This window comes from Lemur catta, chromosome 4 (assembly GCF_020740605.2).
Source record: "Lemur catta isolate mLemCat1 chromosome 4, mLemCat1.pri, whole genome shotgun sequence".
In the NCBI taxonomy this organism is placed as follows: Eukaryota; Metazoa; Chordata; class Mammalia; order Primates; family Lemuridae; genus Lemur; species Lemur catta.
The window spans coordinates 48,504,289-48,517,637 of NC_059131.1; the positions used below are offsets into that span (position 1 = coordinate 48,504,289).

The 13,349-nt window shown below is 33.6% G+C and overlaps 1 protein-coding gene across 4 annotated transcripts in view; it reads right to left on the reverse strand.

The window, feature by feature from the left end:
* LOC123636962 (WD repeat containing planar cell polarity effector) overlaps positions 1-13,349 on the reverse strand; it is a 316,119-nt gene that overhangs the window by 11,310 nt on the left and 291,460 nt on the right. For all 4 annotated transcript variants that reach the window (XM_045549710.1, XM_045549713.1, XM_045549709.1 and 1 more), the window contains one exon: positions 1,211-1,290. In XM_045549710.1, the coding sequence (XP_045405666.1) occupies positions 1,211-1,290 (80 nt within the window). The remainder of the gene's footprint in view (positions 1-1,210; positions 1,291-13,349) is intronic.

Here is a 13,349-nt window from a genome sequence, read left to right on the forward strand (position 1 = left end):
TTCAAGGGAAAACAGAAACTTAGAGGAAAATGCCATTTTTTTCTCCACTAAGAATCATGTGTTTTTAAACTATTAATACCAAAAGAATTGTTTTAATTGTTTATTCACCTGCTTGTCCTGTGTGAGAATCATTTTATTAAAATTTTTATTGCATAGGAGAGGACAACCAAAGAGTCGAAGTGATAGTATTTTGGATCAGCGCTGGCACTATATTAAAATATGTAGGCTTTCTGACATACAGTCAGTTGAACTCAGTTTAACAACAACAAAAAAATTATATGCTTGGTACTATGTGATACTTCTTAAAAATTCATTTTCTCTGCTATCCACCTTTATCACATGTTGAAGTTGCTCTCACGCATTTCCTTCTCTAAGCTCTCCAGAAGAAAAATTCCATTTAAAGGCTCTTTACTTGCCTCTCTGTCTTTACCTTTCTTCTACATTTTGCATTTTAGAGTCTCAAAGGCATTTCAGGAGAATTGACCTCTTCTCAGAGGGAAAGGGAATAGAATGAGTGGGCCAAGTTAGATTCATCTTTAGAAGAGAGTGAGAAGGGGACATAGTGAGAACACTCAAATGTTAATTACTTTTGTCCCTTCACAGACAGTCATCTGTATTATTTGTGCTTTCTATATTTGGAATTTCTTCTGTGTGGTGAAAGTCTACTTATCTTTGCAGGCTACCTGTTCAGCTGGGCATCTTGGCTGGCAGTGATTTCTATTACTTTGTCATGCTATTTTTTTGGTACCACTTTTAGGGAGTATATTATGTGGCTGCCCTGTGTTATGGTACTTACTATGTACATTTCTTTCTTTTCTACTAAACTGGGCAAGATTTATAGCATTTTTCTCAGTGACCCTCAGAGCTTGGCTACTCAAAGTGTAGTCTCCAAGATAGCAGCTTATCAATTGAGAACTTGTTAGAAATGCAGAATCATGGGTCCTACCCCAGACCTACTGAATCAGAATCAATATTTTAACAAGATCCCCAAATTTATCTGTATTTATTTATATGATCATTAAAATTTAGCCTTATTATAATCAGGTGACTTGATATTTTACATTACATCAACCAAGAACAGTTTCATAACACATCAATTAGAAATGCTCAGGGTTTTCTAATTTTTATTCATTTGCTGAAAGTTCTTGAAAGCTATAGCATTGTTTTTCTGTTTTACTTTGAATACTTTGGGTACCTTGAATACCATTACCTTCTGCATTACAGGTATTAGTTGTCAAAGATCCAGCACAGATGTCTTTTTCAGGCTCATTTCTTCTGTCAATTACTTGTCTGTAGTGTATGAGTTTTTTAATTGGGAAGAGGATGAAAAAAAAATTTTAAGGTTAGGCATAAGTTACAGATTTTAAAGTATTGAATATTTTCAAATTTCAGAGTTTTTAAAAAATATAATTTAAAGAAATTTCTCTGGACACTTTCAACAACATAATCATTTAAATACAACATAAAAATGATGCATTTTACATACACAGTTTTTGTTTTTTACTTTCTTTCTTTATTTGTTTTTAAGAGACAGGATCTCACTCTGTTGCCCAGGCTGGAGTGCAGAGGTGTAATGATAGCTCACTGCAGCCTTGAACTCTTGGCCTCAAGCATTCCTCCCTCCTCAGCATCAGCCTCCTGAGTAGCTGAGACTACAGGAATGAGCCACGATGCTTGGTTAATTTTTAAAAAATTTTTTGTAGAGACGGGTCTCACTGTGTTGCCCAGGCTGCTTGCAAACCATATACAGTATTTAGGAGAAATAATCATGGAAAGCAAATGTGATGTGCTGAACTCCTGGTTATTACAAAAATAAAATGAATGGTAAAAATGTGATATTAAATAGACCGTATTTTCCTAATTTTAAAAGTAATCCACTATTAGTACAGAAAAACCCCCCAAAGCATAGAAAAAGAATACTAACATAATCCATATCTCCTTTGGATATTTAGCTCCTGTACTTAATATTTATGCATCTTTTAAAAAAATAAAGCTGAGATAATATAAAGTTTTACGTCCTCTTTCACTTACTATATATTTTTGTTTTACAGTTTTTATTGTTTAAATTATTATATATTAAAATTGACTTTCTTCAGATGTAGAGTTCTATGAATTTTAACAAATGTTTAGATTTATGCTATTACCACCATGATCAGAATGCAGAACAGTTTCATCAGCCAAAAAAAACTCCCTTATATGTTTTATAATCATACTGTCCCTTACCCATAATCCCTGGCATCACTGAAATCTCCATCACTATATAGTTTTTACTTCAAGAATGTCATATGATTGGAATCATATGCTATGAACTTCTATGACTGGCTTTTGTCTCTGAATATATGCCTTGATATTCATATCAAATTGTTATGTGTATCAGTAGTTTGTTATTTTTTATTGTTGAGCAGTATTCCATTGTATAGATGTACTAATTTACTTATTCACCTGTTGAAAGATATTTCTTTTCTCAGTTTTTGAAAATTGTGACTAAAATAGCTATAAGCATTCACATACAAGTTCTTGTGTGAACATGTTTTCATTTCTCTAGGATAAATACTTAAGAATAGAATTGCTGGATTATATGGTAAATATGTTTAACTTTATAAAACTGCCAAACTGTTTCCCAGAATAGCTGTACCATTTTGTATTCTCACCAACAATGCATGAAAGTTCCAATTATTTTGCAACCTTACTAGCTTGGGATTTGTCAGTATTTTTAAAAATTATAGACATTCTGATAGGTATGCAGGGATATCTCATCATGGCTTTAATTGTCATCTCCCTAATGGCCAATGATGTTGAATATTTTTGTGTGCTTATTTGCCATTCATACATTTTCTTATTGAAGTTTCTGTTCAGGTCTTTTGCTCATTTTTAAAATTTGTATAAATTTAAGTGGTACAAGTACAATTTTATTACATGGATATATTGCATAGTCTGGGCTTTTAGTGTATCCATCATTCAAATAATGTACATTGTACACATTAAGTAATTTCTTATCATCCACTCCCTCCCAACCCACCTAAGTGTCCAGTGTCTATCATTCTACACTCAAATGTCCATGTGTACACATTATTTAGCTCTCACTTATAAGTGAGAACATGCAATATTTGACTTTCTGTGGACTGTTTTCTTATTATTGAACTTGGAGAGGTTATTTTTTGTTTTGTTTTGTTTTGCGGCAGAGTCTCACTCTGTTGCCTGGGCTAGAATACAGTGGTGTCATCATAGCTCACTGCAACCTCAAACTCCCGGGCTCAGGCGATCCTCCTACCTCAGCCCTCCAAGTAGCTGGGACTACAGACACGCACCACTACACCCAGCTAAGTTTTTTTTTTTTCTTCTTCAAAACATTAAGGAGGTACAAATGTTTTAGGTTATATGGATTGTTTTTGTAATGCTTGAATCTTGGCTATAGGCATGCCCGTCACCCAAATAGTGTTCATAGCACCCATTAGGTTTGTTTATTCCCCTTCCCTGCCCCCCAGTTGCTTTCCACTGAGTTTTACTTCCCTCTGTGCACTTCTGTGCTTATCAGTTCCAGTTTAATAGTGAGAACATGTGATGTTTATTTTTCCATTCTTGTGACACTTCACTTATGAGAATGGTCTCCAGTTCCATCCAGATTGTTGCAAAAGGCCTTAATTCATCTTATTAAGGCTGTGTAGTGCTCCATGTTATACATATACCACATTTTATTAACCCATTCATGAATTGATGGGCACTTGGGTTGATTCCACATCTTTGCAATTGTGAATTATGCTGCAATAAACATTCAGGTGCAGGTGTCTTTCTGATGAAATGACTTCTTTTCCTTTGGGTAAATACCCAGTAGTGGAATTGATGGATCGAATGGTAGGTTTACTTTTTTGGTTCTTTGAGTAACCTCCATACTGTTTTCCATAGAGGTTGTACTAATTTGCATTCCCACTGATGGTATATAAGCATTCTTTTCTCTCTGCATCCATACCAGCATCTACTGTGTTTGGACATTTTAATAAAAGCCATTCTGATTGGGGTAAGGTGATATCTCATTGTGGTTTTAATTTGCATTTCCCTGATGATTAGTGACATTGAGCATTTTTTCATTTTCTTGGCCATTTGTCTTTCTTCTTTTGAGAAGCAGCTATTCATGTCTTTTGGCCACTTTTTAATGGAGTTGTTTTTTTATTGCTGATTTGCCTGAGTTCTTTGTAGATTCTGGTTATTAACCCTTTATTGGATGTGTAGCTTGCAAAAATTTTCTCCCATTGTGTAGGTTGTGTATTTGCTCTGTTGATTATTTCTTTAGCTATGCAGAAGCTTTTTAGTTTAATGAAATACCATTTATTAATTTTTGTTGTTGCCATGATTGCCTTTGGGTTCTTTTTCATGAATTGTTTGCCTAGGCCAATATGTAGAAGAGTTTGCCCTACATTTTCCTCTAGAATTATTATAGTTTCATGCCTTATCTTTAAGTTTTTTTATCCATCCTGAATTAATTTTTGTGAGTGGTGAGAGGTAGGGGTCCTGTTTCATTCTTCTGCATGTTTTTATCTGATTTTCCCAGCACCATTTATTGAATAGGTTTTCCCCAGTGTATGTTGTCTGCTTTGTCAAAGATCAGTTGGTTGTAGGTAGATGGTTTTATATCTGGGCTCTCTGTTCTGTTCCATTGGTCTATGTCTCTTTTTTTTGTACCAGTAACATGCTGTTTTGGTTACTATAGCCTTGTAGTATCTTTTATTTTATTTTATTTATTTATTTATTTATTTATTATTTATTTATTTTTTATTTATTTTTTATTTATTTATTTATTTATTTATTTAGAGACAGAGTCTCGCTTTGTTGCCTGGGCTAGAGTGAGTGCCGTGGCGTCAGCCTAGCTCACAGCAACCTCAAACTCCTGGGCTTAAACGATCCTACTGCCTCAGCCTCCCGAGTAGCTGGGACTACAGGCATGCGCCACCATGCCTGGCTAATTTTTTCTATATATATATTTTAGTTGGCCAGATAATTTCTTTCTATTTTTAGTAGAGATGGGGTCTTACTCTTGCTCAGGCTGGTCTTGAACTCCTGAGCTCAAACAATCCACCCGCCTCAGCCTCCCAGAGTGCTAGGATTACAGGCATGAGCCACCGTGCCCAGCCTATCATTTAAATTCTGATAATACAATGTCTCCAGATTTGTTCTTTTTGTTTAATGTTGCTTTGGGCTATCCGGGCTTTTTTCTGGTTCTAAATGAAGTGTAGAATTATTTTTTCTAGATCTGTGAAGTATGACTTTGGTAACTTGATTGTGTTGAATTTGTAAATCACTTTGAGTAGGATGGACATTTTAACAATGTTGATTCTACCTATCAATGAGCATGATATGTTTTTCCATTTGTTTGTATCCTCTGCAATGTCTTTCCCCAGAGTTTTGTAGTTCTTGGAGAGATCCTTTATTTTCCTGGTTAAGTAGATTCCTAGGTATTTTATTTTCTTTGTAGCTATTGTGAAATGGTATTGAGTCTTTGATTTGACTCTTGGCTTGATTGTTATTAGTATATAAAAATGCTACTGATTTATGTACACTGATTTTGTATCCTGAGACTTTGCTGAATTTATTTATTAATTTCAGGAAACTCTTGGAATCTTTGTGTTTTTCTAGATGTAAGATCATATCGTCAGTGAAGAGTGATAGTTTGACCTCCTCATTCCTGATTTGGATGCCCTATATTGCTTTCTTTTGCTTGATTGCCCTGGCTAGGACTTCCAGCACTATGTTGAATAGGAGTGGTGACAGTGGGCCTCCTTGTCTTGTTCCAGCTCTTAAGTGGAATGCTTTCAACTTTTATTCATTTACTATGATGTTGGCTGTGTGTGCATCATATATGGCTTTTATAATTCTGAGATATGTTCCTCCTATGCCTAGTTTATTGAGGGTTTTTATCATGATAAAGTGCTGCATTTTGTGGAATGCTTTTTCTGTATCAATTGACATGACCATATGGTCTTTGTTTTTGCTTTTGTTTATGTGGTGAATCACATTTATTGATTTACATATGTTGAACCATCCTTGCATCCCTGGGATGAAGCCCATTTGGTTATGGTGGATTATTTTTTTGATGTGCTGTTGAATTTGGTTTGCTAGTAGTTTATTGAGGATTTTTGCATCTATGTCCATAGGGGATATTGGAGTGTAGTTATTTTTTTTTTGTGTGTGTGTATGTGTGTGTGTGTATCCTTTCCTGGCTTTGGTATCAAAGTGATGCTGGCTTCATAGAATGAGTTGGGGAGGATTCCCTCCTTCTTAATATTATGGAATAATTTCAGTATTATGGGTATCAGTTCTTCTTTGTAGGTCTGTTAGGATTTGGCTGTGAATCCATCTGGTCCAGGGGATTTTTTTTTTTATTGGGATTATTACTGATTCAATCTTATTGATTGTTATTGGTATGTTCAGGAGTTCTGGTTTTTCCTGGTTGGGTCTTCGGAGGTTGTGTAAGTTTTGTATTTTTTTGTAGAGACTGGGCCTTGCTATGTTGCTCAGGCTGTTCTTAAACTTCTGGCCTCAAGCAGTCCTCCCACATTGGCCTCCCAAAGTGCTGCGATTAGAAGTATAAACCACCACGCCCAGCTGCTAAGTTTTTTTTAAAACCAGGAATGGGTATTAAATTTTGTCAAGTGTCCTTTTTGTAGCAGTTGATCTGATCAACTGATTTTTCTTCTTTAGACTGTTAAAATAGTAGCTTACATTAATTTCTGAATATTGAATGAGCCTTGCTTTCCCAAGATAAACCCCACTTGATTGTGGCATATTGTTCTTTTTATAGATTATCAAATTCGATTTTATAATCTTTTGTTGAGGATTTTTGCTTCTGTAGCTATGAGAGATGCTGGTCTATAGTTTTCTTTTTTGTGTTGTTGTTTTTGGGGTAATGGTAACCTCAGAAAATGAGCTGGGATATGTTGCTTTATCTTTTATTTTCTGGAGGAGATGGGCACAGTTGATGGTATTTTTTTCTTTGTTAGCATTCACCCATTCACCAGTGAAATCATTTGGACCTGGAGATATCTTTTTCAGAGTTGGTTTTTAAAAGTATATATTTAATTCCTTTACTAGTCATAGGAGTATTGAGGTTATCTGGTTCATTTTCGGCAAGTTTGGTAGTTTGTGATTTTTAAGGAATTATTCCATAAAAACTATGTTGTCAAACTTATTTGCATAGAGTAGTTCACAACATTATTACATATTTAATGTCTGTGAGGTTTATTATGATATCCTCTTTTTCACTCCTTATATCAATAACCCATGTCTTCTTTCTTTTTATTTTTTTGACTAGCTTTATCAATTTTATTGGTCTTTTCAAACAACAAGCTTTTGATTTCCTTAATTGTCTTTATTGTTTTTCTATTTTCAACTTCAGTGATGTTTGCACTTATTTTTATTATTTCCTTTCTTCTGCTTGCTTTGAGTTTATTTTGCATTTCTTTTTCTAGTTTCTTGAGATGAAAGCTTAGATTATTGATTATGACATTTCTTCTTTTCTAATATAAGCATTTAATGACAAAATTTCTACTACTGTTTAAGCTACATTGGACAAATGATATGTTGTAATTTATTTTTTAGTTTATAATGTTTTCTGATTTCCTTGAGACTGTCTCTTTGATCTATGGATTATTTGGAAGTGTGTTGTCTTAATTTCCAAGTATTTCTATATTTTTCTATTACTCGTTCTTACTTTAATTCCATTATGGTCAAAGAACCACTTTGTATGTTCTTTTAAATTTTAGGTTTGTTTTATGACCCAGGATATGGTCTGTCTTGGTGAATGTTCTTGTGTACTATAAAAGAATGTGTGTTCTGTTGTTGGGTGGAATGATTTTCTATCTATTAGTTCTGTCAGTTTTTGAGAGGAGTGATGCAGTCTCTAACTATGAGTGTGGATTTGTCTATTCCTATTGTGACTTCTATAATTTTTTGCTTCATGTATTATGACATTCTGTTGTCAGATACATGCACATTTAGGACTGTTATGCCTTCTTGATAAACTGACTCCTTTATCATCATTTAATGTCCTCCTTTATTTCTAGTAATTTTCTTTGCTCTGAAATCTACTTTGTCTGATATTAATGTGGTCATTTCAGTTTTCTTTTGATTAGGGTTTTCATAATACATCTTTTTCCATCTTTTAACTTTTAACCTAGGAATATCATTATATTTGAAGTGAGTTCCTTGTGGACAGCATGTAGTTGGATCATGAGTTTTTAAATCTCTTCTGACAGTCTCTTTCAATTAATCGGTATGTTTAGACCATTTATATTTAACGCAAGAGTTAACCTGTTGGATTGGAATCTATTTTATTATTTGTTTTCTTTTGCTCCATATTTTTCTTCTGTTTCCTCTTTGCTGCCTTCTTTTGGGCTGTTAGAACTTTTTTTAATATTCTAATTTATCTGTTGTGTTTTTTATGTTTGTGTAGTTTTTTAAAATGGTTGATCTAGGGATTACAATATATATACTTAACTTTTACAGTCTATTTAGAATTAGTATTTTATCACCTCAAGTGGAATGTAGCATCCTTTCCATCACTTCTGTCCCTTTATCCTTTGTACTTTTTGTTGTAGCATTTTTAATATATATTAAATTTACATACATTGAAAAATCCCACCAGACAATGTTATTCATTTTTGCATTCAACCTCCACACATAAAGGACTCAAGAAAAATAGTCTATTTTATTTTTATTTATTTATGTATATATATATATATATATATACACACACACACATATATATATATATATACACATATATATATATATATTTTATTAGAGATGGAGTCTCACTCTGCGGCCCAGGCTGGAATCATAGTTCACTGCAGTCTAGAACTCCTGGGCTCATACAATCCTCCTGCCTCATGCTCTCAAGTATTTGCGACTACAGTTGCATGCCATTGTGCTCAGCTTGTTTCAAGAGTTTTAATGATTGTTGGAGCTCCTTAAAGTTTTGTCAGATAATTCCAACATCTCTCATCTCAGTGTTGTCTTTTGATTATCTTTTCTCACACAAGTTGAGCTTTTCCTGCTTCTTTCTATACCAAGTAATTTTAGGTATCTTGGACATTTTGAATATTATTAAGACTTGATTTTTCTTTTTAGCAATCAGACAAATGTTTATTAAAATCACAAAGAAATACTATTCACACCCATTAGATTACTAAATTAAAAATTTGGAAAATATCAAGGGCTGGTGAGGATATAGTAAAAAAAACCCAAAAACTCATATACTGTTAGTGGAGGAGTAAATTAGGAAAATTACTTGGGAGCACAATTTGACAATATCAAGTAAATTTAAAAATGCCATACCCTATGACTCAGAAATTCCATTTCTAGGAATATTCCTTAGAGAAATCTTCAGATATCTACATGAAGAAATATGTACAAGAATGATCACTATGACAGAGTTAATAAGACTAAAGTTGGGGTAATTACATCCTTCAAAGGAAACTGGATATATAAACAGTGAAATTCTAGGTGGCAACTAAATAAATGAACTTTATCTTCATGTAAGACTTGATCTTGTTGAAATCCTGTGATGAATGTTGATATTTTTGTATTAGCAGGCAATTAACTTATTAGCTTTAGGCTTCAAGTTGCAGTGCACCTCTGTGAGCTGTGGGCTGTGGTTTTAGTGTCAGTTCAGTTTTCAAAGTCTTTGCAGGCCTGTTTGTAGTGCTATTAGGTGCTATTTGGAGTGCCATCAGTGTGTGCACTGCTCAGTGGCCTATATGTGACCTGGCTGATAGTTTATCTGTTAAAACATCTCAGTCTTTTATATCCTGGTTAGGATCATATCCACACATGCATAGCTTGGGGTAAGCCCTGGAATTTATGAACAACTTCATGGGATTACTTTCTTAAGCTCCTTCCTGTCTCCAATCTCCTATGATTCTTTCTGGATCCAGGAAACTGTGGCTTTAGTTACTCCATGCTGCCATATACCTCTATGGCTGCACCTGCCTCCAGGCCCAAGTGGTGGTGAACTGAAGGAAAAACACTGGTAAACTCACCACAAGTTCAGAGTTACTTCAAATTCTGGTCTTTTTACTCAATTCATCTGCCATTGTTTACTTTTCAGAGTTATCAAATAGCTGTTCCAATGCATTGTGTCTAGGAATTTTAGCTTCATTCAATGGGAAAGACAGGGAGGAATATGCTTATTCCATCTTACCTGGAACCAGAACCTGATAATCATGATTTTAAGTGAGTTTATAGTATTCATTATTTGGATATACTGTAGTTTACTCAGTAATTTCCCAAATAGATATTTAGGTTCACTTTTATTATAACAATGTGATGAACATTTCTATGTATATATTACAAAAATGAAATTTAAAGTTATGGCATTTTTAGGTTTTTGATATATGCTGGTAAAATTACTTTCTGAAAATTTATGCTGATTTACAAAACTTGAACATCATAAAGAATATTGATCACAATAGATTGAAACACATCAAATGTCATATAAAAATCCATGTGATCTTCCCCTACCCCATTCCCTTCCCCTAAATAGTGGCAACTACTGGAAGTTGATGGGTAAGTTTATTACTCTGAAAACTAATAAATCTAAGGAAATTAACAGGAATTTACTCTTTCAGGGTAATTGATAGTTGATAGGCAAACTCTTTTTTTCCTGTATAGAAGAATTCTAGCTTATAAATGCAGAAAGAATAACAGAAAATCATCATTTCATAACCCCTAATAAAATAATAATATAGACAACTTTTATCAGTGAATTCCAAAACATTAGGTATAATGTTGATGGGGGAACTTTATAGTGGAGAATTCCATTCATCAGTCTTTGCCTCATAAAAGATATTATGTACCTCATGTTATGATGTGTAATAGGAAGTCCACAGCACCATCTACTATGCATTATTTGGGACCAAAGCAACAATTTCCCCAAATTTGCTTATAAGAACATATGTAAGAAAAGTGAAATGATAGTAATTTATAAATATAGGGGATTTGCAAATTATATGTGCAAACTATATGCAAATGATATGCAGCTTATCTCTGGAAAGAGGAATACAAGTTTGGTGTATCTTGAACCGTAGTTAATAGATACGGTCTGTAAGGAAAAAGTATTACTTGGTGGTGTCAGGCTGTCTCAGGCCCCATTTAAAGGATCTTTCTGGGGATCTGCCGTATCTACAAAAGGCAAATCAGCACCCTTGTCCAGCTCTGTTTTCAGTTGTGCATGAAACAGCAATGCCAAAGCATCTATTATTTAGTGATAATTTTTGTGTGTATATATAAATGGCCCCATGTTTCTTAGGTTGTTTTCTGCTTTCCAAAATTCCTTCCCTGAAAGTTTTAATTTCTTAACTTTTTCCTCTCTCTTTGTTGATGCAGAAAGGTATGTGAACCTAGATTCAAAGAATGTAGCCTACAGATAAAAATGAGACACAAAGAAATAATGAAGAACAGTAAAGGCAGATAGACATTTTGCCTGATCCACAATAGCAGCATTTCATGATTTTGAAACTGCACATTACAGTATTTTAACAAAGCTACAGGAGGGCCATATCTGAGGAAAATTGCTTTTAGAAAGAAAAAAAAAATCCCCTTAAAGTGAATCCATTTAAAATGGGGTTGAAAATCATAGTAAATACTGATAATATAATTTTTACTAAAAAATAAAAGGTAAAAACATATAGAGAAGCTTATTTTATCTTATATTAATAAAATATATGTTATCATTTCAACTCTGCACAAATTCTTACCTGGGACAAAGAGTAAGTCAATTTGATTTGGAAGGAACAGTTCTAGTTTTTCTGACCAAATTTTCTTACAGTATGATATGGCATCTTTAATTTTCACAGCATACATGATCAGAAAGAGGGCCATATTTTCAAAAAATATTCAAGGACTTCATCATTTTTCCTGAGAACTTCTATTAATATTTTGATAATAAACTCATTTGTACTTCTTTTTGTTATCCTTATTGAATCTCTCTTTTTCAGTTAATGGGTTTAAGTGCCATTTCCTCATTTATCAGTGGTTTTACATGAGATCTGAACATATCTCCAACATCTCTTTCGTTGACTTCATGAAATATTCTTTTTGAAAGATTTTTAGTTTTGAAATATGCTTATATTGCTCTGTTGGGTGTTTAAGTAGCTGACAATCAGTGAAAATAGTGATGAACTAACACTTCATAGGTGGAGATAAATGCTAGTATTCACTGGGTATCCATCTCAGATTTGATGGGAAGGAACTGAGTTTATGACTAGTTAACTCATTATTAAATATTTCATGTTAGAAGAACTATTATTATATGTATACTTATAACTGCAGGGTCTCAGATAATGAATATTTGGATAATAAGAACCACATGTAACTGAAATTTTATATCTTTGGATGCAACTTATGAAGTTCAAATGCTCTGAGCTTTGTGGAAGAAAAGTGCTATGCAAACAGTAAATGTCACATGAAGTTCACTAATAAAGGTTAAGAGTTTCAAAATATATAAATAAGGCTTTATACATGAAATTATACTTTCATGGCTTTCATTTGACTTAATTAATAAAAAGAAAACAAAGTGTTCCAAGCCAAAACACTACTCTTTAAAATACATAAATTTTGGAGCAGTAGATTTTCTAAGATTTTTGTTTTTCTAGTTCAGGTACTGGAGAACTAACTGCAATTCCATAAAAGTGGTATGAATCTGTAAAGCAGCTCATTTCTTCAACAGCTTTTCTTGAGACATACTAAAGCCACAATAAAATGTAACTTCTCGTTCATAGTACTGTGGGTCAGAAAAAGAAATTAATAGACCAGATTAAGCTGGAGAGAAGATGGGACTATCCTTTTTGTTCTTCAACTCACATTGTCTTTCTCATATTATCAGCTTTCTTAAACATAGCTACAGAGCCAGTGAAAACCTGTAAACACCTTTCAGTTGCCAAATTGCTGATACCCTTTCATTTTAATGTTTTAAAGAGCTTAAGATTGTTTTCTTTGGAAATATGTTTAAAATTAGTCAGTTTTTGTCATATACTGAGGCTTAGAAAAAGGTCTCTCTTGAGAGTTCCGAGTTTTTACAGGCAGCAAACATAAAACACCTGGTGGGCATAGTATGAACTTAACCAGTTTTATCTAATATACATTAAAGCTACCTTAAGAGCCCAACACAGTGGAAATGCTTAGAATAGTCTACATTTATTTCAGTTTAAGATGCAGAAATGGACTTCATAGACATATGCCATATGTTCTCCTCTCATGCCAAGTTAACAAGAATTAAAAGACGGAGATGAATAAACAAGGTCAACTTAGGCTGAGCCAAATTAGACAACGGAATAATTGTCAGATTTTCTGTTGGCAGG